This window comes from Typopeltis vanoorti, chromosome 5 (assembly GCF_054136105.1).
Source record: "Typopeltis vanoorti isolate ZY-2024b chromosome 5, IOZ_Tvanoo_1.0, whole genome shotgun sequence".
Lineage (NCBI taxonomy): Eukaryota > Metazoa > Arthropoda > Arachnida > Uropygi > Thelyphonidae > Typopeltis > Typopeltis vanoorti.
This window is the reverse complement of record NC_143553.1, coordinates 140,527,039-140,552,196: the sequence shown is the minus strand read 5'-3', so window position 1 is coordinate 140,552,196 and position 25,158 is coordinate 140,527,039. Positions and strand designations below refer to the sequence as shown.

The following is a 25,158-nucleotide window of genomic DNA, read 5'->3' as shown; positions in this document are numbered from 1 at the left end:
CAAGGATGTACATTATCCCCTCTGTTCATTATCTATATGGATCACATCAAGGAAAGTGGTATTAAACCTCGTATCAAAATTGGAGATGTTAATGACAGCTGTTTGCTTTATGCAGATGATGGTATTCTTCTAAATAAATCTGCTACAAGTCTACAAGATTCCCTGACTAAATTGAATAACTGTTGTAATAGATATGGTATGAAGGTCAGCAATAAGAAGACAAAGACAATGAAAATAGGCAGAAGCATTGCAAATATTAACTGCATTGTGAATGGAGAACCTATAGAACAAGTAAAACATTTCAGCTACTTAGGCACGATTTTTACTGAAGATGGTAAATTAAATATAGAAATAGGCAACAGAATCAGCAAAGCTGGTATGGTAGGAAGTCAATTGAAGAAATTCATATGGAATAAGAGAGAAATTAGCCAAAACACTAAATTAGCTCTATACACGACAGTATTCAAGCCAATTTTAACTTATGGATCTGACAGCTGGGGTCAGAATTAAAACACTTGACCAAAGACTAGAGATCGCAGATATGAGAGTCCTGAGAAAGATTAGGGGTGTGAACAGATGGCATCAATAGCAATATTATATTAAAAACAAGGATATTAGGAAAGAACTTGACATTGTTAGCATCCAGGAATGTGTTAGCAGAGCTAATCTCAGATGGTATGGTTACTTAAACAAAATGGGAGAGGAAAGATTAGCAAAAGAAGTGTACTTAGCCAGGTTGGCAGGAAAAAGACCCAGAGGAAGACCAAGGTATAGGTGGATTGATATGGTAATAAGTGTCCTGAAAAAAAAAAGATAATACAGACATATATTATTATAATATTTATTGTATTTATATTCAATATAAAACATGCACAGCGAATATTGCAAAAATCAAATGAAAATATTACATTTTTAGCATTTACATACACATTTCACATGGCACACTCAGTCTTAAAACATTTTAAATTTATTTTCATTATTTCAATGCCTCTCTCAACAAAACTGACTGTCCCCAAGGAGGCTGCAGCCCACAGTTTTGGAAGCATTGCTCTACACCCTTTGAGGATAAATGTCAGGAATTTGATGATGATGATACTAGCTCATGTCTTAGTCACAGCTTTTACAAGAGAATGCATTTTTCTAGTTTACAAGAGAATGCATTTTTAGAGTAAGGAACGCATTTTGAATAGCTTCTGTAACTAAAAATTAAATAACCTACTTCTCAGAACTTTCTGATTGGCATACAATCCAAGGTTAATATTTTGCTATGACCAAGACAAAGACTGGTGGGTACATGCTATGTGAATCGTGATTCATGTTTGAATGTAGTTAACTGATCTTCTGGTTTCTCTGATGCTGTTAATGTGGCACTGGACGAATATATATTGGAGTTTTAATAAATGCCATTTTTTTTACATATCTGTTAACCACATAAGTATAAAATAGTATACATGTTCATTTGACCCATCCATCTGATTACTAATATTTTGTGATAGTTTTGTTAATTTGTGTGTATGTATTCTTATGCTGAATGTATTATACTCTACTAAAGCTAATACAATAGCAAGCTAAAAATTAAAGATGCCAAGAAATTATATTCTTGGTTTAATCCTTTATCCAAGTGTAAGCAAAGTTTGTGCGTGAAGTCACTTCACGACTGGGCTACTTGTATATAGATGCTAATGGCTTCACATCAATTGCCTTAGTATTCCATAAAGCAATGCTCATATTCTTACGGACATGTATAATGCTATGCATTATGGGAAGGGTCACTACCCAGACTGGTTTTGACCTTTATTGAGATCGCATCAGTGGGAGCCTGACCCAGAAGTGATACCAAGGTTGAAATAATGCAGAAGTCATATTTCCACATACAAGTAGTCAAAAAGTGTCACACCTTATTACTAAAATACTCTGGATTAGAGACTGATGTTGAATTTTCTGTCACTTATACTATAAATTAAAGATGCCAAGAAATTATATTCTTGGTTTAAATTCAAACTTTGTTTCCTCACACTTGGATAAAGGATTAAACCAAGAATATAATTTTGTGGCATCTTTAATTTATAGTATAACCAGGTGAAAAAACTTTCAACATCTGTCTGTAATCCAGAGTACAGGGTATTCACATTGGACTTCCCTAGTTTCAACATGTTACTACTACTTAAGTGTATGGATCATGCTGTCTAAATTGTACAAATGAGAAGGAATACTCACCGGTTTTATGTAAAAAAATTCTGGATGAAACTTGTTGCGTCTCTGGAATGTTTGAACAATCCAAACCTTACATATTTCTGCATTTTGATTTTTTACCATTCTTTGCAACTAGGGAGGTCCATTGTGGACACCCTGTATTTTAGTAATAAGATGTGATGACCTTTTGACTATTTGTATATGGAAATATGACTTTTGCATTACTTTAATCTTAGTATCACTTCTAGGTCTGGCTTTAACTGATGAGACCTCAATAAAGGTCGAAATTGGTCTTGGTAGTAGCCCTTCCCATAATGCATAGCATTATACATATCTATAAGATATGTGTGTGTTGCATTTATATAAGGCAATTGAAGTGGTCATTAGCCTCTATATACAACTATACCAGTCGTGAAGTGACTTTATGTAGAAACTTTGTTTGCTTACACTTGGATAGAGGATTAAACCAAGAATATAATTTATTGGCATCTTTAATTTATAGTATAACCAAATGAAAAAACTTTCAACATAACAAGCTAAAAATTTTCTTATATGAAAGAGAATGTCATTTGGTGTGCCATGGGTCTCTGTACTTGGTTGCTACTCAATTTGTACATTAATCATGTTGAAAATGAATTGAGAATCATATCCAGATTGCCAATGATGTTAAACTGGGGAGAGAATGATAGTTAATAAAGATTATATCGAGGTTTTGCAGAATGATTTGAATAGACTAATAGTGTAGGTGGAGAGAAAGGAAATGAAAAGAAAGGATAATGGTTGTCGTTTTAACATGGCCAAGTATGAAGTTATGAGCTTCATGCTGAAGAGATTGCAAGCAGTGTAGTATTATATTGATTGGATTGCAGGAAATTGATGAGGTTAGGTATTTTGGGAAGGATAGTGGTGGCAGATAGGAAGATGATGTTCAAAGGCCATATCACAGAAGTGGATAATATAGGATCACTTGGATTTTAAGAAAAACAGTGTAAAAACATGAATATGGAGGTTATTCCTCTTTATAAGGTTTTGCTATGTTCACATTTGGATGTTCTCCTGATTTGATTGCTCAAGTTTTTTGAAGATGTGAAAGTGATAGAGAGGATTCAGAAGTGAGTGACCAAGAACATTGACTGGTCTATGAGGAAAGACTTGATGGTCCATGGGTTACAGAATTTAGTTGATAAGCAGAAAAGAAGGGGATATAATAGAAACATATGTTACCAAAAGTGTTTTATAGACTAGGTGCTAAAGAAATTTTTCAGTGACTGAATAAGGGAAAAGAAGTCAGCTTTGTTCTCATTTTTTAAAGGAACTACTTGTTTGGAAACTTGGAGACAAACTGACTGTATGAACACATACAGTTAGCAGCCTATAAAGTAAGTTAACTGTTTAACATGCCATTTAACATCTTGGTTGTATACAGAGTTGGTAGTTTTTTCTCCCAGAAAAAAGCCTTCTTACCTCTGTACTTACAAAACCTAAATATAAGACTATTAACTGAGTACAGTCTCTGAATAGCCAACCAGAGAACATATTCAGTTAATCCTCTTATATTTAGTCTGGTAGTTTTAGTTATCCAAGCCATAATTTCAGTTTGTCCTATTCTACCATTTGACCTAATGCTTCGATGAAAGATGGCATGATGATAATTCTATTATGTACTTGCATTTACATTCATCCAATGTTATATCAGATGCTTAAAAATAGTGTATGAACAACATTTGTCATATAGAAATTGATGTATACACATCTACAATGATTTTTGTACTATAACCATCTAGTTTGGCAGATAAAAGCAAATGTAGTAGAAATTAAAAAATCAAACACCTTTTCATTTCTCAAAGGGAATAGGCAGCAGAAAGCTATTTTTTTTCTTGTTTTTTGAAAATCACTTGGTAGATGGTCTCCACATCTTATAGCCAATATGGAGTTCATTCCTATATTCAGCGTCTTATCACAGTCTCAGATAAGAGGCGGGGCTTAATATTTATTTGCTTGTGCGTGCATGCATGCGCACGTCCGTGTGTGTGTGTGTGTGTGTTTTCTGTGATTGACATTGCTGAGTTATAGAATTAAAAATCCAGTAAAAATATTATCTTTGCGGGAAAACTGCTTATCTACACCAAAGATCAGCTGACTGCAGATTCTACCATATTATAAAAACTGTTTAATTGATTTCTTTTTTAAAGTAGTTTTAAGGTCTTGAATCTAATGTGGATCCAAAAAAAAAATTACTGTAGAATTTTTTTTTTGGGGGGGGGGATAAAGAAAGTTCTTATCGGTGACTAGATCTGAACCTATAGTGGTCTTTTGGAGACTTAGCATTATGGAAACTGTGAGTATACACTAATCTTGTAGTTTGGGATTTTTAAACTGGTATGTTTTAAAATGGTTGACCTTGTTAGCCTCATTACTTGTATTAAGAATAGAAGGCTTAATATAAGAACTTGAAAACAGAAATTTGGCTTGATCAAAATGAAGTTTCAAAGTTAAAATCAGAACTTCCAGTTATATAAATTCAGGCATTTGAGATATCCTTGAAAGGATGAATTGCAAATTAGCAAAACGTATTATGGGGGGGAGGGAAGATGCATAGCAGAATTCTAAAGATTGAAACAAATACGAACAGCCCAACATACAAAGATTAGATATCCATCCATCAATGAATGATTCCAGAAGCATCCAACCATAGACAAGTAATACTACATCATTAATTTGCTTAGCCATACTTTCAATAATGGTGACTCCTGAAAGTTTCAGGTATGTGATAACACCAAGGTCTGTTAATAAAATAAATATCATATTTAAAGAAGTCTAAAATCCTTCACAACTTGCAATAAAATATGATTAGAAGCTTACTAATGTTTTAAATGCTAATCAACTAGCAACTTCATCAAAGCAGAATTAACAGCAATAAAAGCAAACAAAGATTAATTATTCAAGTAGATAAAGATGGTGCTATTTGTTTAATATGAATATTTCTGTGGTTTAGCAAATCTTCATTAAAATTCTGGTATCAAGACCACATGTTCCTAAAAAATAAAACAAGTTTATTAAAATAAACAGTATAACCTAACACATTTTGTAAGTCTTTAAATTTTCTTATAAAACAGTTATGATCAATATATTGCATTTCTGTTTTTTTTTTGTTTATTTGTTTGTTTTGCCAAACTACTTGGTAGCCTGTATTTGTTGTGTGTGAAGGCTAATCCTGATTTGTGCTTTTTTTTTTTCCTCATATTCTTTTACATGTTCAAATATGCATATCTCTCTCTCTCCAGACCATCCCATCTGACCTACATAACAAATACCACAGGAGCAATGAATTCAGTTTTTTTTTATGGGAGGATGTGGAGGTTTTGGTGGGTATAAGAACCTCGAAATCTTATTTAGCAAAAAGTCACTTGAACATTGTAATCACAAAGGAACATGTGCAACTTTGCTTATAACCTTCTTGATGTTAGGTTGCAAAGTTCCATTTTTCAAATCCTGTTTATGTGAAGGAGCTATCGGAGGTGTATCGAGAATTTCGAGGTATAAGCACCTCGAAATCTTATTTAGCAAAAAGTCACTTGAACATTGTAATCACAAAGGAACATGTGCAACTTTGCTTATAACCTTCTTGATGTTAGGTTGCATAGTTCCATTTTTTAAATCCTGTTTATGTGAAGGAGCTATCGGAGGTGTATTCGAGAATTTTGTTAAATTGTCTTCAGTTTGTATCCATTGAGGGAAAGAGTATGCTTCATATAACAGTTCTTCATTCCTTTTTTTAACTGTACTGGAAATGTTGTAAGTTCTACCCCATAATGTTTTTATTATGCATGTCTTTTGTAATGAATGATGGTGCGTAGCAGCACGTAAGAATCTTCCAGTTGTGGTTGGTTTTTGGGATGCTGAAAAGATCAATCTGTTTCCTTCCTCAGATACTCCAAGAAGGATGTCAAGGAATAGTAATTTTTTGTGATCTTCCAGTTCAAGAGTGAATTTTAAGTTTGGGTGTAAGCTGTTCATATAATCTTTAAATTGAGATAAGTTGTTCTTGTTCCTGACTAAACAATGAAAATGTCGCCAATCAAGATAATGCAACCAATTTTATATATATATATATATATATATATATATATCTATTTTTTTTTTTTTATGATAATTGCTGTCCTGGTTTGCTGAGTGGTTAACATATCTGCACTCCAGCCAAAAGGCTGTGGGTTCGAATTCCTTGGGCATGAATGTTTGTGATTGTCTATGAAAATACTAGTGGTGGTGGTGGACAGTAGATGGTGTTGGTGTAGATGATGCGGTTTGCTGTAATTGGTGAAGACTGAGAGTCGTAGAGTTGGTGCCCTCCCTCAATGAGTCTTTCGACTCCTTAGAGGTGTCACCTAATAATAATAATAATTTTCAATACCATTGTTTTAAAATTTTCCATAAAGAGATGTGTTTGGGTTGGTGACAGGGAGGGAACTCATAGCAATTCCTTCTGTTTGTTCCCAATATTTATCCTGAATATTTAGTCCCAAGAATTTATAGAGTACCAAAAATCCATAAACAAGTTATTCCATTACATCCTATGATAGATGGGAGAGTTCCCCCCCCCCCCCCCCCCCAACGTCTAAGTTAGAAATGCATCTGTCAAGCTTGGAAGCTCTCTGCATGGGAAGGATAGAATCATATATACTTACATTTTATTTAAAAGGTAAACAATTTAATATAGAGCCTTCAGACATTCTAGCTCATTTAGATATTGTTAGTCTTTTTTCACCAATGGCTCCTGAAAGTCGATTTTCAGAATCTTTTTCCACCATATTCAATTAGGGTATTCAAACAATCCATAGAAAACACTTTCTTTTATACTCTTGTACCTCTGATGATGTAAGTCTAGCAGCTTAAGAAATTTGTCGGGCTATATTGTTAATAATGGGAGCTTATTTACATATAGAATGACTTAACTATCATTGATGATTCATAATGTTTTATGATATAAACAACACCAAGAGATAGAAAATATATATTTATTAAACTCACTAATATTTCACTTGTTTTCTAAACAGCATCATCATAGTACAATTCTAAGTGTTGATAGGCACAAAGCAGTAAACTACACAATTGAGAAAAACAATTTAAATTGTAATTAACAGAACTAATGTCCTTATATGATGCCCTCTTAACAGAACTAATGTCCTTATATGATGCCCTCTATGAGTCGGATAACCACAAAGTGAATTTAGAGAAGTCAGGCTATCAGGTCTTAAATAGATAGTCTCCCAGATCTTTGGTAAATTAATGCAACCATACTTGTTAAGGTTAGAAGAGTGCTTCATAGCTGATGCTGATTCTAAAAGTAGTCTCTCAGACCTATAATGACTTCACATAGCTTCCAGAACATGGTCTACCAATCCTGACTTGCCATACAGATGATCACAGATGTAATTTTCATGTTCTTCAAAGCAGATGTTAACTGATCTAGCAGTCTGTCCAAAGTAGACCCAAATTGCAGGCAGCACATGGAATTTTATACAGCAGGATGTTCAAGATGACAGTTGAATATCCTGATGTATAAAATCTTTCGAACATATTGAAGGTAGCTAGCTGAATGAAAGGTTTGAAAGTGGCATGAAGATCATATTTGCAGACAACTCTGGCTATATTTTCTGATGTACCCTGAACATATGGTATGGGAAATGGTTTTGCTTAATCTTATGTGTTGGAAGTCTTGGGGATGCATGCAATGTTCACAAAATGCCAAAATTCACAAGCCTGTTATCCCCATTCATCCTATAGTAGACAGCATACAATTTTTGATATGGTTTGATATGGTAAAAAGTGCCTTAGATGATAAAAATATAAGATCTGATAATGTTGAAGTCTTGACAGGTAACAGATTGATTTAGAGGAAAATTGTAGATAGAAAGTTAGTAATGGTGTAAGTTTTCATGCAGTACCATCATATCCTCTACACCCCCCTTGATCAGGAATTTGATGATGCTCTGCATACTCCTTCACGCTGGATCAGATGGAGGAAACAGTCTTTATTACATACTTGTTATAGATCTGAGAGACTATTTTTAGAATCAGCATCAGCTATGAAGCACTCTCCTAACCTCATATATGGTTGCATTAATTTACCAAAGATCTGGGGAACTATCATTTTAAGACCTGATAGCCTGACTTCTCTAAATTAAATTTGTGGTTATCCAACCCATAGAGGGTGTTGTATAAGGACATTAATTCTGTTATCAATTACAATTTAAATTGTTTCCCTCTATCACAATTAGAATTGTGCTCTAATGATGATGCTGGTTAGAAAACTAGTGAGATATTAGTGAGTTTAATAAATACATTTTTTTTTTTTTTTCCCTCTTTTGGTGTTGTTTATACCAGTGCTTCCCAAACTTATGGATGTAAAGGCCCCTTTGGAAAAATGAAAATATTTCACGGCCCCATCGGAAAAAAAATCGTAATACAGACATATATTATTATATTTATTGTATTTATATTCAATACAAAACATACACAGCGAATATTGCAAAAATCAAATGCAAATATTACATTTTTATCGTCACATTGATGGCACTGTACTCCAAGAAATGGATGAAGCTAAAGATTTAGGAGTGGTGGTAGACGGAGTTAAAGTTTAAAGGACATGCTGCTAAGGCAGCCCATAAGATTACTTGGCTAGTGAAGAACACATTAACAAGTAGAAATAAGGAAGTGGTAATTCCTCTTTATAAGGCCCTGGTATGCCCACATCTGGATTACTGTGCTCAAGTCCAGTCCCCTGGGAGTTTCTTGGGGATGTGGAAGTGGTGTAGAGTATTCAGAGATGAGTGAATAAGATGGCGAGTGGCCTGTGGAATGTTCCCGATGAGGATAGATTGAGGGTGTGTGGACTGCAGAAGTTGGTTGATAGGAGAAAAAGAGAGGATGTGATAGAAACATTTAAGTTGTTTAAAGAGTAGGATAGGATAGATGCAGGGAAAATGTTTCAGCATTTGGCTAGAGAGACCAGAACAAGAGGCCATCCCTGGAAGTTGAATAAAGGTGTGGTCAGTAGGGGTGTGAGGACTAGATTTTTGCTTGGAGAGAGAGAGAGAGTGGTGAATGAGTGAAATGGGTTGCCAGAGTCAGTTGAGTGCTTTTTCTGTTAATGGGTTCAAGGAGAGTTGATAGATTGTGTGGATAGATTGGGTCTTCCTGCGATGAGTCTTCGGACTCCATGGAGGTGCCCGTATAATAATAGCTTTAACTAGAAACCAAAAAGCTGGCTGCCATTTGGACAGGGTGTAAGTTTCCTGCTTTTAGTTCTTTTTGAAATCAGTTTTAATTGTGTTGATAGTTTACTTGCAGTTATTCTGGGCTTGGATATAAATATTATAGAAAAATAGAGTTTTAGATGGAAGCTGGATATAGTATGCTTTGGCTCTTCCCTTGTACAGTCTTGTCACACCTTTGGGAGAACCAAGGGTTAGATAAGAGATGAGAAGATTAGAGTGGAATGGGAAATGTTTCCATACTGATAAGAATTATTTCAGTGATAGATTTGATATATAGGTTTTGGTTGGATGGCCAAAAACAATCCAACCAATGAAATGAAGCATAGAAGTTGTGAAGATCATCCTGCTTGGCTTTCTTATGATGCCATGCAGTGTTGTGGATGTGTTGCTCCATTAGTGTAAGAGTTCAGCACTCGATTGTGATCTGAACTACCTAGAGGATAGACAACATTTACAGTGTACTTTAGATGAATCAGTAAAAAAGGATGGTTGAGGGTTGTCTGGTATTCTGGTAGGCATGTGAGCAGTTAATATCATTGGTGATAGCAGATGTCTGAGCCTCTTTACCTGCTTGATCTGTGTAGTTGGCATAGGAGAACCAGATGACTGCACTATTAGGAAAGTTGGACCATTGAAAATTTAAGGAAAGGATATCAGAAAGTTCAGAATAGTTAGTTGCATTAGAACAGTGGTAGACAGCAAATCAGCAAATGAATTTGATAGCGGGGGTAGAGAGAACTTCAGTCAGAATGCAAGTTTTCTGCTTTTAGTTTTTTGAAGTCAGTTTTCTTGTAGCTATTCCATGCTTTAGTATAAGCAATATAGGAAGATGGAGTTTTGGATGCCAGTGAAAGCCAGTCTAATATTGCTTTATAAAAAGTTTATAAATTTTATTTATTTTTATTAGAAACTCCCCTACTGTAAGAAACTGTTACTATTTTGAGTGGTTTGATTCTGATGGTTCTCTTTTATCAGGTGGGGGGATTAATTATTTTTATTTTTTAGGATTATATCCTTTACCCATCGGAAAAAAAATCGTAATACAGACATATATTATTATATTTATTGTATTTATATTTAATACAAAACATACACAGCGAATATTGCAAAAATCAAATGCAAATATTACATTTGGAGAATATAATTCTCCATGCATGAGCCTGCAAGGTCCTAGCAGATAAATGCTATATATGGACAGGGATCAAGAGTAAAGTAATTTTTTGATATTCCTGACTAACCTTTGAATAACTGGAGATTGTAGCTTTTGTGGAATACTTCATATGGGGAGGGCTGTTCCACAAAATAAAGTAATTGGAAAGGTGACTGGGAGTAGCAGGTTCAATGAGTCAGCAGTTCAACTGTAAAAGAAAAATGAACAGTTGCTGCTGATATTTTAGGTTTGACAGAAATCACAGACACAAATGGATGCTAGTTCTGCTGAACCATAACCATAGAAATATCCATTGAAGAGACAAAATGTGGAAACTGATCATATATGAGACAGAGGGTGAAGATAGTATAAGAGAGAGGTCATCAAGCAATGGAATTGCTATCTTCTGGATTGCATCAAGAACTTTTAGAGAATCTTAGGTGCAGGATGGTGTTGAGATTGATGTTTAAGGTACTAATTGTAGGTGAGCATGATGTTTGAGCACTACAAGGTTTATTATATGAGTAGAATGAGTGTCGTTAGCAAAACTCTAAATAGGGTTTGAGGTCAGTTATGTATATAAGAAGCACTAGCATTAAAAAGATAATTTTTGTAACACGATCACACATGAATCTGGAGAATGGAAACAGTAGTCTGACAGTGGGAAGGCAGTTTAGATCTTTCCACTTGTCATTCTTGTAGTGTCAAAGTACACAAAGGTACTGTACGTCATCACTATCTCTCTTTAAATGCTAGAGGATGTGCCTCACCCTGCAAAACGGGCTCGTCCTGCAGCATATCCTTGCCCACCGGCTAGAAATAGTTATGCTGCAGGAAACTAACCTCCATTCTACCAGCAAAGCTTCAGATCAGCACTGGAAGAACTGGTCATATACCATGCACCAGAGTCTTGCCATACAACTTCATGGATCAAGAGTCAGTATTGGAATTCACAAAAAAAAAAGTACCTTAAAATTAGGGATCATCGATACCTTTCTTGGGAGTGCATTATATGCACTCATTAGAACTCAGACAAGAATGAAACATATAATTAATATATAGATACCACAAAACGAACAGCTTGCATTGCAGGTACTAGAGTTCATCCAAAACCACCTCAGCAAAGTCAGTGAGGACCCTCATACTGGCATAGGATTTCAACTGCACTCTGGATGCTGCAACGGACAGACATCAATGCCAGGTACAACTCACACTAGCTTAGCTTCTCCAGGATGTAATCGATTACTACCAGCTGATTGATATATTCAGACACCTGCACCTACATGAAAAAAGTGTTCTCCTGGTGGTCCTACCAGAGCCCTATACCAGGCACAGCTTCATAGATTCCATGCACACAATACCCTTCATAAGGAGTATTGCATATCTTCCATCTCATGCTTCAGACCATGATTCCATCCTTCTGAGCATCTGCATCCCTGGACACACTGGAGGAGCATATTGGATATTTAATAACAGCCTGTTATACAACACAGAAAAACCTCCAAAAAGTATATCGCAAGAGATACCTATTTCCCAACTAATTTCTGACTGGTGGTCACTCTTTAAGGCTAAAGTCAGGGTATTTACTCAAAGTATAGTCACCAGAGGAATTTGAATAAACATTCAGTCTTAAATAATCTGCAATAACAACAACAGTAATTATCATCCAGAATCTGAGGAATACCAATCCCTAGAAGCCATACACTCAAATCTAGAGCACTGTAAAAGGAGCACTAATAAGAGCATGATGTAATCATATTAACTTTGCAGATGCACCCACAAAGTATTTCTTTTCACTGGAAAAATGCCAACAAGAATTGTATCTGCTAATAACAACAGATAGTGAAAGCATCATAGATCATGACCAACATCCCAAAACCCAACATCCATGGATGCCACTGATATAATTCTTTCTGATGTGAAAAGACTCTCTGGCAATGCGTCATAAGATGGACCTCTCCATCACGCTACACGATTTGACAACTGTTTGCACCTCTTTACCAAAAGATAAATCTCCTGGCATAGACTGGCTCACCACTGAATATTACCAGTCCTTCTGGGAACAACTTGGACCTATCCTCTACAGAATATATGTCAAAGCCAATAGCAGTAGCTTCCCACCAATATGACAGCATCTGTTAAGTTTATCCCAAAGAAAGGAGACGCTACAAAATTAGGAAACTGGCAACCCATCTCTGTCATAAACACCAACTGTAAAATAATATCAAAAGCCATTGCCAACAAACTTAAACCTGCGCTGAACAAAATAATAGACAGGCACCAGAGTCATCCCTAGACGGTCTATCCACGAAAACCTACACCTCAAAAGGGATCTGATAAGCATGGCTAACGACAACAGCGAAATGAAACAATGGGTCTTGTAACACTAGACCAAGAAAAAGCTTTCAACCGCATTGAACATCACTATCTATTCAACTGCTTGAAAGCCTGTGGCTTAGGCATCATTCAGTCCATTAAGATGTTAGATCCTAAAACACACTTTTGCATGGAAATAAATAACAGGCTCACCATATCTGTACCTACAGTAGTGGTATTAAACAAGGCTGTCAGCTTTCAGGTCCTCTTTACACAATTGCCATAGAGCCCTTTTTGCATAGAGTAAGCATGCTGCTTAGGGCATCCCATGCTAAGCTTTCATACCAACCCATAACCCTGACAGCATATGCTGATGATGTTACAGTTATAGCCTTCAAAGAAGAGGATTTCTATATAACATACAAACAGCATACCAGGTAGCCTCAAGAGCTAAACTAAATAACTAAAAACTAATAACTCGCTTTTTTCCTAATACCCTACAACAGGAAATGGCACATAAACTCACCACTTGAATATATTTTCCATTCTGCCTCTACAGGTCTAGTTTTATCTACAACCTTAAGAATGACAAAAACGCACTTGTGAGTGAGCCTAACAAATTTCTACAAAGATGCTTTTCGAAGGTGGAAGAAGTTAAACCTCCAGCACATAGTGAAGACAGCATCCCTTCCTGAAATTCTCATGGAACACATCTTCCATAACACGATGGTAAGGAACTCCATCACTCAGAGAGAGAGAGAAAGAGAGATATTTTCTTTCCTCTGTGCAGCTGGCCAGGTGTGAAGGCCTTGGGTGATATTCTTTCTCCAATTCTTATCTGGCATTTTCCAAAATCACTCACTAACTTGGAATACAGGAATCAGGCTAAGCAGATATGTACTGTGAAAACTGCTTTTCGAGCTACTATGCCTACTATGTTCAGTCCTCCTGACGCATAAGATCCGGTGCCTCTTTTTGATATAAAAAAAAAAAAACCAACCATGCATGGAAGGGACTTACACCCTGCAATATAGACAAAATTAGAACAGTCCAAACAAAGCACTTCATGGAAAATCCTACATCATCACACCGGATTTCACTGGGACTTACTATATTGCACAAGAGCCACCAAACCTGACGCAGATATTCAGTGGAGAATGTAGCAGAGCTGTTCTACCCACTCCAACTGTATTACCAAAATCAGTCAGCCTGGATGTTTCAGATAACTGTCTGTTCTGCTACCGAGCAGGAACAGTCTGGCATATCTACTTAGAATGCCCCGTCAACACCTAATTAATCCGCCCATCTCAGGAAATGGCATCCTTAACCTGCGGTTGTCTTCATGCAGAAGAAGAATATCTCAATCTTGTCCATGCAGAGTCAAAAAATCATTCGATCTGCAACTACCTCTTCATCACTGCTAAAGTAGTAATATACAGTTTCTATCTTTGACACACAAGACCAGACAGCACAACAGTCTCACACAGATTGAGGTGGCTAACCATCTTCTTGCAGCCTTCACACTATTTCACTGGGACCTACCATATGGCACAAGAGCTACCAAACCTGACAGTACAACACCTTAGACCCTTTCCCAAGACTGGAATCCATAGAACCAACTCCTGACTGAGCAGGGCGACTGCATCACAGTCCACTTTCCAACATAAAAGTGACATCATTGCTCTCCCTCCCAAAGAAAGGGAGAAGAAATAGATTTTCGTGCTTAACAGTGTGAATGATGATCATCTGTTACGTTCATGTAAATATGTAATATGTCTTATTTTTGTGTAAGGTTATCATTTCTAAATAACTGTTATTGGTATGAAAAGTGTAATGTCGTCTTAGTCTTAACTGTTATTCTTATGTAATTTATCTCAACAATCAATGAGCATGTAACCTGGTTTTGGTTCTGCCTGACTGCAGAGAACCAAAACCAGTTAATCCTGTATACATAAGATTGTTACTTTTAATTTAAAAAAAGAAAGAAAAATATATGTGTGAGCATATATATATATAATGATTATCTGCCATTCTCATAGCAACTTATTTTCTTGTAAGTTGTAGTAGTATCATGTTATAATAACTGTTATTTGTATGAAAAGTGTAATATCATCTTATAACAACTGTAATTCTTATTAGGTAATTTGTAATATTACTTTAACTCAGCAATCAGTGAGCATGTAAACACTGCCTGCCTGCCTGTCTACAGAGAACCAAAGCCGGTTAATCCTTGTACATAAGATTGTTACTTTTAAATAAAAAAAAATAATAATAGTAATAATATACAGCACACACACACAGTGTGTGTGTGTGTGTGTGTGTGTGTGTGTATGTGTGTGTTGTATTGTATTTTTTATTTAATTAGATGAGTATAAACTTAAATTTTCTCTTTTTGGCAGTGTAAATATCCTGAGAATAGCACATATTAATTGTACATTTTCTTTTATATACTTGGTTTACATGTAGCAATGTTCATTACTAGCCTTTCACAAAGCAAGAAAAGCATTTAAAGTGTTTAGCTGTTATGTTACAAAAGTAATTAGAATAATAGGTGTGAGAGAAATTAAAGAATCTTTGCAACTTGATATGTGAAGTTTTTCATGGGAGGAGGAGGAATGTTTATCAGATATTAAGCAGTCCATTAGAACAGGGACATTACAGAAAGCATTACAATTGGAATGCAAAATTTTAGATTTTATTATTATTTATTTTATTTATATATATGCCAGCCTGGTTGGCTGAGTGGTTAGCATATCCGCTCTCCAGCCAAGAGGCTGCAGATTCGAATTCTGCTAGATATTTGTGATGGTCTTCCACCTTCATACATTCATTCATCCAAGTATAGATACTCTCCCAATATGGACTAGGTCACAATGGGAGTAGTAGACCCAAACCTCCTTCAATGGGAGAGGCCTTCACCCTGTAGTGGGTAGAAAAATAGGCTGTTCATCATCATGTATATATATATATATATATATATATATATAGATATAGGATAAAGCTTGCATGCCTAGATTTCAATATAGAAATTTAATACTACTTGCAGCCAATAGAATAACTGTTACAGCCAAAGAGAGATTCACGTGTATATGTCTATGCATGTATATATAAAATTTGAAGTATGAATGGCTGAGGGGAAAGGCGTTTCACTAGAGATCAAATTTCTATGAAATTGTGATCTCAATTACCAAGAGGAGTTCCCAACAGTATACCACTCCACTTCACTCGCCCAACACTGCTAGGTGAGTGCAGAGGGTTATCAGGAATTCGTTAGGAGCTAAACAATTTACCTTAGGTCATTGCTAAGGTAATGCAAGTAGCTTGCAAGTAATTTAAATATGTTACATGTTATTTGTAAGCAAGTCATTTACAAATAAGTAACTTACTTTCTCTTCTAGCTTGATCATTTTAATTGGAAAAAGGGAGCCAGTTTAGAGTTAAGGACATTATGCCATGGAAGATGACTTCACTGTTAGGATAAAGGTCAGAATGATTTTCAGAACTGCATGAACAATAGAGACATCAGGAAGGTCAAAAAAGCATATTCAAGATTAGGCAATCTCTGGCAAGGAAATATGGATTGCACAAAAGCACAAGTTAAATTTTCAAATTACACAATTACATTTTAAAAGCACAGTTTAAAATGTAATTTTTTGAGTATGTCATTATTGAGCAAAAAGCTCTAGCTCTGTGGTCTTGATCAGTTGCTTAGTTTGTGTAGGATGGTTGAGTTAATACTCAGATATTTGTTGGTATGTGTTGGTTTTCTGTAGATAAACATGAAAGAGAGTTGATCATTTTAATTGGAAAAAGGGAGTCTGTTTAGAGTTAAGGACATTAACATCACCATGGAAGATGACTTCAGTGTTAGGATAAAGGTCAGAATGATTTTCAGAACTGCATGAACAATAGAGACATCAGGAAGGTCAAAAAAGCAGATTCAAGATTAGACAATCTCTGGCAAGGAAATAATGGATTGCACATAAACACAAGTTAAATTTTCAAATTACACAATTACATCTTAAACGCACAGTTTAATATGTAATTTTTTGAGTATGTCATTATTGAGCAAAAAGCTCTAGCTCAGTGGTCTTGAACAGTTGCTTGGTTTGTGCAGGATGGTTGAGTTAATACTCAGATATTTATTGGTATGTGTTGGTTTTCTGTAGATAAACATGAAAGAGAGTGCCATCTGGGAGTTTAACATATCTAGAAATGATGGATGTTTGGTTGTTTCCAATATTCTTTATTATGTTTTATTCAAGAATTTAAGCTAAGTGTACTATAAATGTATTTAATTTCAGCTATTATACATTAACTAAAATTTTAGTTTTTTGTTGTCACTCCTTAAAATACTAATATGATTGCTCTCTTTCAAGAAGTTTATTTTCATACTTCATATCAATACTAAGATATTTAGTATTTAATTAAATATTAAGTGTTCCTTTCTGTCTCTGAGTGAAGAATTCAGAAATGACATGTTAAATTTCTGAAATAAATCTTGAAGAAACTTACCCATTTTAGGCTTTGTTTTGATAACACCATTTTTATTAACTTGAGTTTCTGTAATTCTTCTATGAGCTCTGCATCTTTCATCATTTGTCATTTCTCTTGAGGTTATTTAATAGTTGGTTTTTCATCATCCACGAATATTGATGAACAGGAATTGAAGCAGCAAAGATCTTAATTAAAATGCAAAGGAATATCAGTTTTAAAAACAGATCACTTTCAAAGAGAAGATCTGAATGCTCCTCACTTTCAGAGAACTATGAAAATTTAGACATCTGTTGATGATAACACTGTGGCTTCCTATGTACACATATAAAAGCTATTCAAATCTACGGTTTCCACCATACCATGAACTTAAGCATCTTTGTCTGCCATTAGCATAAACAATTAGTTTGTTCTTGAAAAATCAGTTAGGGTGGTACGAAAGTAATGTCTCCTATTCTTTGTTTCTTTTGATTTGAGTATTGCAGAAAGCTGTATACATTGCTGAGTGTATAGGTAGTAGTCTCCACTTCCACTGGAGCAAGCAGCATTCCAGTCAGTCATGAGTGCAGCACATCAGTAATACAAAAATGCAGCTATTATAGATGTACTTACAAAACAGAGTGGCAATAGAATTCCTTGCTGCAGAAGATGCAAATTTAATGGTAATTTGTACTTGTCTAAAAATGTATATGGAGATGATACTTTGACATGAGCACAGGTAGATGCTGGATCAAACACTGAGTCAGTCATAAAACATGGCAATGCCTAACCTCATGCTAATTTGCACACCAGGGATACAATTGCAACATTTGGCTGGACTGATCTCCCCCATCCAGTCCATAGCCTAGATCCGACACCTTCTGGCTACCACCTGTTTGGTTCTCTGAGAGATGCATTCTGAAGATGTTTGTTGATGGTGAGGAACTGAAACATGCTGTTCATGAAGAGCTGTATCATCAAAGTAAAGACACAAAGTAAAGGGCTAGCATATAGCATCATGTTCAAGGAATGCAAAAGTATGTAGAAATGACGGAAATAAAAAAAGACAATGTCTGTGAAAGATAGAGGATTAATCCATCTAAAAGTCATTGAAATAATATTTCTGAAAGGGGAAAAAAAATGCTTCACACTGTCTTTTATACCATTTTTGTTGAGAGCTTTCCATATTAATTTTTTTTACTATTTGTTTTACTCACAGTGTAGTTTGAAATTAATGAATGTAACTCTAGATTTACCATTATATCAGTATTATTCCTTCCTTTGCATGAGAGAGAGAGAAATTCAGAGCATGACTTCCATGTTCAGTAGAGATCACGTGTACAGAGGAAGGTTTTTTTTTAATTTATTTCGCATTTAGAAAAACTTTGAATATATAAACACAAGTGATATGTAAATATACCACTTCTATTTGTAAGGTACTGGTATTTAACTATGGTATATTTACAAACTTACTACTTGTATGTAAATATACTAGTAGTAATCTGACTGCTGTTCTTAAAAAAAAAAACTGATGGTATGAAGCATCATGTATTATAAATATTCATACCAGTATATTAATTAAACTCATAAAATGCATTGATCTCTCATGTAATAAATAATTTAACATGGTTTTTAAAGATGAGAGGTTGATGTGGTTTGAAACATTAATATACCATATATTTATAGTAAATTCAGATTTTAATCAAAAATGTATGTGTAGTCCTTCAGGCTGTACTTTTTGGGGAAAGAAACCTTGGAGTCGGAAGAAAAAGATATTGTGGCAGTTAGGCATGCTTGTTGGAGCTCCTGTAGGAATTGCCTTAATTGCTGGTATTGCTGTTCCTGCCATTATTATTGGCATTCCAGTGTGGGTTGGAAGAAAGGTATAGCACTCTTCATAAATTTTGTTTGTAAATATGTATTTTTTTAGCTTTTGTTGTATAATTTTTTAAGTAGTTATATTAAACTCTTGCCTAATGCTGTCTGTAAGTGGTATTATTATGCTGGTTCCTCCAGGGAGTGAAGCAACTTATTGAGGGAGAGCAGGCCTCTTAAATACATATACATCTTTCTTAAAAAATTAGAACCTAGATTTTATATGCTCTCTATTCACATGCTTACTCAATTTCAGAGATAACTCCCCCCCCCCCAACTTACCATGAACTGTAAAATCTCACTTTTTATGTTAAGCACGGACACAAGAATTTGGTTGATTAACCTATAGTATTTTAGTACCATGATGGGTGGTGAGTTGGGAAAGGAGAAACTTATTTACGTTTGATTTGAAGGCCTGTATATTGTATTCCTTGGGAAACGTGGGGGACTGTTCCACATTACAGCAGTATCAGGGATGGAAGAGGAGGAAAAGAAACTTGGTCTGTTAGATTGGAGTTTAACTGCTAAGGGACGTTGGGCGATAGCTGCACCACGTGCTTTAGTGGATTTAGTAGAGTTGAGGAATTATCAATGCTAGTTAAACTTGATACAGATTTTACTTATGTAATTGTTATTAATTATCATGGCTTACATTCCGATCAAGTTATTAATGCTAGTTCATATGAATGTTTACCATGGAAATATTTATAGATGATGTACGTGGGCTGTTCAATAAGTAATAAGACTAATTTTACTGTGGCGAAACCACTCATCACAATATTAATTTCTGTGGAATAAAGAAATGTTACTGTCTGTATTAACAAAAGAGGCTGATAGATGGCATACACGGGCTGATGTGCCAGAGTGTCACGTGACTAAACGCAAGCTTGTTTCGGCGCACCTACGAGCGCGACCAGTCTTCGAAATGGAAGCGGCCTTGGAATAGCGTTATGCGATTAAATTTTGTGTGCGTTTGCAAAAATCGGCATTGGACACTTTTAACATGATACGCGAAGCTTTCCACGATGAAGCAATGTCGAGAGCTAGTGTTTTTCGCTGGCATAAAACTTTTAAGGAAGGAAGGCAAAACACGGAAGATCTTGAACGTGAGGGAAGACCTTCAATGTCCATCACAGAGACAATGATCAACACAGCAGCGATTATCATCAAGCACGTCAAAAGGAAGCGTCCATTGCTGAAGAATGGCTTCTTATTGCACCACGATAATGCAAGGCCACATATTGCTGGTTGCGTAGTGGATGTTTTGCAGAAGAACAGCACAGATATCCTACCACACCCCCATACAGTCCTGATCTTGCACCGTGCGATTTCTGGCTGTTTCCTCAGCTCAAGAAACCACTAAGAAGCTGCCATTTCGAAAGCAACAAAGCATGTGTAAATGCTGCGGAGGCGGTTTTGAAAAAACTCTCAAAAAACGGACTTTCACATGTGTTTAAGAAGTGGATGCAACGTTGGGACAAATGCATCGAGTCTCACGGTAGTTACTTCGAAAAAGACCATGTAAATGATGACGATTAAAGGTAATCTGTTTTCTGTATAAATATAGTCTTATTACTTATTGAACAGCCTATGTATGTTCCAGAAACCAGACATCCGTATGAGAATGGGTGGAGTGAGTTGGTAGTAAAGAGATAGCAATTGATCACTCTGATTGCTCTTTTCTGTATTGAGTCAATATTTTGACGGAACTCTTAGGAACCACTACGAATGTGAGAGCAATATTTGTAAAATCTCACTTTTTATGTTAAGCTATCCACCCAACTATCAAATAGTTGGGTGGATTTGTAATAACAACTGTTCAAGGCTGAAGCAGTGCCTTGAGCAAAAGAGAAATCCTAGTTTTTTTGGAAGCTGAGGAGGCAGTGTTTGTGCTAGGAGAGGCTCGTTGTCAGAGTAATTCCAAAGAGAGAAATCTCATCTTGGTTAGAGATTTAAATATTGTCAAAGTTGATACAGGAAGAAAATGGTTTTCTTTTTTTGGGAAATAAGGCAGAACTGTTTTTTTTTAGCATTAAAATTGATGAGATTATCTGAATCCCATTGGAGGATGGTTTGAAGATCAGAATTGAGGACAGAGGAGGTTGATGCTCTGTAAGTTGAGGTGGTTGAGTTTTTCAAATGAAAGGGAGGAGTGCAGCATGCTGTCATTGGTGAAATTGTGTATTAGGTTGACAGTCAACTAGAGTATATACACAGAAGGAAGAGGGTTTGGTGAGAGAACACCTTCATGGAACCCAAGCATTAGTTGCTTAGTGAGAGGATAAGGAATCATTTACGAGGGACGTCCAGAAAGTAAGTTCTGTTTTTAAATATTTTCACTGCAGTGCTGCAATCGCAATGGTGCGCATGCATGCTGAGTTCGTTGATTCCTTAGCAAGACCATTTTCAGACATTCTCGCAGCGCATATGCTTCTTGATGTGTGTTTATAATGTCTAAGAAAATCGAATCGCCTGCTGCATGTGAAATTTGGTCAGTTATCCATTTCTTGAATGCGAGAAACGTTGTTTTGATTCATGATAACGCCTGCCCACACACGGCCGCTGTAACACAACTACTTCTCGCCACCTTCAGCTGGGAACAATTCCATCATCCCCCATATAGTCCTGACCTCATGCCAAGCGACTTTCACCTGTCCAAACATCTGAAGTCTTTCCTTGTGGCTGGCGGTTTCAAGGTGACAAGGTCAAAGAAGCAGCTAATACGTGGTTTGCATCACAGGTGGCAACCTTCTATGACAAAGGTATACAACTCTTGGTGCCCCGTTATGATAAGTGCCTGAACAATGGCAGAAATTATGTAGAAAAGTAGTGAAAGATGTCTACTTTAAATTCCAATAAAGTTTTTTTTTGTAAGTATATTTTTGTTTCTCTGACAGCCCATTGGAACTCTACTTTCTGGACGTCCCTCATACCATCACACATGGTGTATGTCCAGTCAGAAAGTTAGCAATCCAATTGCAGAAATTGTGGGACAGACTAAATGATGGAAAATTGCTCTAGCACAAATAGGCCTTTGTGTCAAACCTGGTGAAAAGCTTTGAGGATATATCGAGTGCAACTACTTGAGATTCACCTAACTTTTCCATGGTATTTGTCCATAGATGAGTAACATATACGAGGGTTGTTTGAAAAGTTTGGTAAAATAATAATAAGTTAAACACATGTTTTTGGAAAAAATCACCTTTATTTTCTCAACATAGTCTCCATCGAGGTCTACACATTTGGTCTAGCGAATTTCCAATTTTTTCATACCATCTAAAAAGTAGGATTTGTCAAATTGTGCAAAATAGTCATTGACAGCCTTGATGACATCCTTGCTCGAAGAAAATTTTTAAGTTTGGGAACAAGAAGTCACACGGGGCCAAGTCTGGAGAATACAGCGGATGTGGAACCATTTTGAACTGCAATTCATGCAATTTTGCCATTGCGACAGCCAATGTGTGGAATGGTGCATTGTCTTGATGATAGAGCACTTTAGTTGTAGGCATAGATTTCTGTGGTTTAGCAATTCATAAGAAAGATTCCGGTAATTGGACCACATGTTTATTAAGATAAATATCAATAAAAATAAAAAACCCGACAAGTTTCATAAGTCGTTTGACTTGCATCTTCAGGTGGTCAAAGATAACTAAAAGTTTAAACACAAGAAATGAGAAATTACTCAAAATAGTTAATTCGATGCAGTTGTGGTCATCTAACTGTTCATTAAATTAAATATCCAAGTGCAGATTCAGTGCAATACTAAGTTCGAACAATGCTGAATGCTGTCACGTTCTGTTGTTCATGTTCACATTGTCTGAGGTCTGACTTGGGTATATTTTTTATCAATGCAGACCAAACTTGGTGTAGAATTAGGCCCTATTTTTTGTTGCATTGTGTTGGAATTCTAAGCATGTTTGCAGCTTCTTTAAATTTTCTTATGCAACAATTTTTTTCAATGAATGTGAACAACAGCACATGACAACATTCAGCATTGTTTAAACTTAGTATTGCACTGAATCTGCATTCGGATATTTAATTTAATGAACAGTTAGACAGTCACAACTGCATCGAATGAACTATTTTGGGTAATTTCTCTTTTCTTGTGTTTAAACTTTTAGTTACCTTTGACCCCTGAAGATGTAAGTCAAACGACTTGCGACACTTGTCGTATTTTTTATTTTTATTGATATTTATCTTAATTAACATGTGGTCCAATTACCAGAATCTTTCTTATGATAGAGCACTTTTTTGGTGCACCAATCTTGGCTGTTTTTTCTTCAGTTCTTCTTTTAAACAGTTGAACAATGACGCATTTGGATTTTGTCGATGACGCATAATAGACTCCTGTTATTGGCTTACCCTTTTCCAAATAGTCTATCATGATAATTCCTTGGGAATCCCAAAAAACAGTGGCCATCACCTTCCCAGCTGACAAAACGGTCTTCACTTTTTTCACTGCTCTTTCACTGGGCATTGTCCACTGCTTAGACTCGGGTGTGTAGTGGTGGATCCAAGTTTCGTCTACAGTCATGAGTCGACAGTTTATCGACAGTCAACAATCATGGCACCCATCGCATACACGACTTTTTCATGTGCAATTTTTCTTGCAGGATATACACACGTTAAGTTGAGATGCCTACAATCTCAGCAATTTCATGCACTTTCACTTGGCAGTCTTCCATAACGATACCATGGATTTTGTCAATCATTTCCTTTGTAGTGACCTCAGTCAGGCGTCTAGAGCACGCTTCATCTTCGATGGACTTACGACAATGTTTAAACTCATTTATCCAAAAATACATAGTCTTTAATGCTGGTGCAGATTCCCCATGAACTGCATCTAACTTGACTTTTATCTACGTGGCTGTCCACTTCTTCAAATAAAAGTGTTTTGTCACTGCACAAAACTCGTTTTTCTCTATTTTTATCAAAAATGTGAACACGGTCATTTTAAATGTTTGCCAAATGAGAACTACGTGTCGCACGTAGCTAAAATTTTGCCAGCGGTCATGAAAAAGATGACACGTGCTGACACTCGTATGAACGAACAAATTGTGTCACCATCTATTGGAAATTTACCAAATTTTTCAAACAACCCTCGTATGAGATCTGTTAATCAGTAGTGCAGAATCTTGGATCTATACTATAAGATTCACTCGACATGTTTCTGTCATGTCTCCTCTCTTCCATCTTTTACTCAAACCTTGAAGGCCATATATCTTTAGTCTGACCTCATAAAATCACTTCCATAGGATAGATATATTATTACCTTCATATCTTTTCAGTTGTGTCCTCATTTCCTTTGAACCCAAGAGACCAAATCATAGTTGAGATTTGGTTTCAAGCCTTGTACATTGGAAGAATAATTTCCTTATTTCTAAAATGTAGTGTCATCTTATTTTCATTGTTGCAGTTATCTGATCTGATGTTAAAACACCTTAGCAAATGGCTTCCTCAAACTTTAACTCTATTTTACCATCATCCTTTAGGTCTATAATACTCTGCCTGCAATGTCCTCAGTGCAAAATGCATAACCTTGCATCTTATGATATTCATTTTCATTAGGTGCAAGGAACCGATTTGTTCAGATCCTGTCCATATCACAAGCCTATTTTGCATACCCATCACTCTGAGTTTGTATAACATCCTTCCATTATGTGGAATCCTGTCAGATGCCTTGACAAAATTCAAAAAGTATTTATGGTATATATATATATATATATATATATATTCATTCTCCTTATCTAACTCTGCAATCACTGTTATAAAACATGAACAAATTGTTAAAGTAAGACTTAACATTTAACAGAATCACGATCTCCTCTATAGGGCATTGATGTGCTATCTGTCTATCTGTTTTGGATCCAAATC

General features: G+C 35.8%; 1 protein-coding gene across 1 annotated transcript in view; it reads left to right on the top strand.

Annotated features, from left to right (window-relative positions):
* LOC150106877 (E3 ubiquitin-protein ligase RNF19B-like) overlaps nucleotides 1–25,158 on the top strand; it is a 328,715-nt gene that overhangs the window by 136,850 nt on the left and 166,707 nt on the right. The window contains exon 7 of the mRNA XM_090392786.1: nucleotides 19,130–19,292. Coding sequence (XP_090248912.1) covers nucleotides 19,130–19,292 — 163 coding nt within the window. The remainder of the gene's footprint in view (nucleotides 1–19,129; nucleotides 19,293–25,158) is intronic.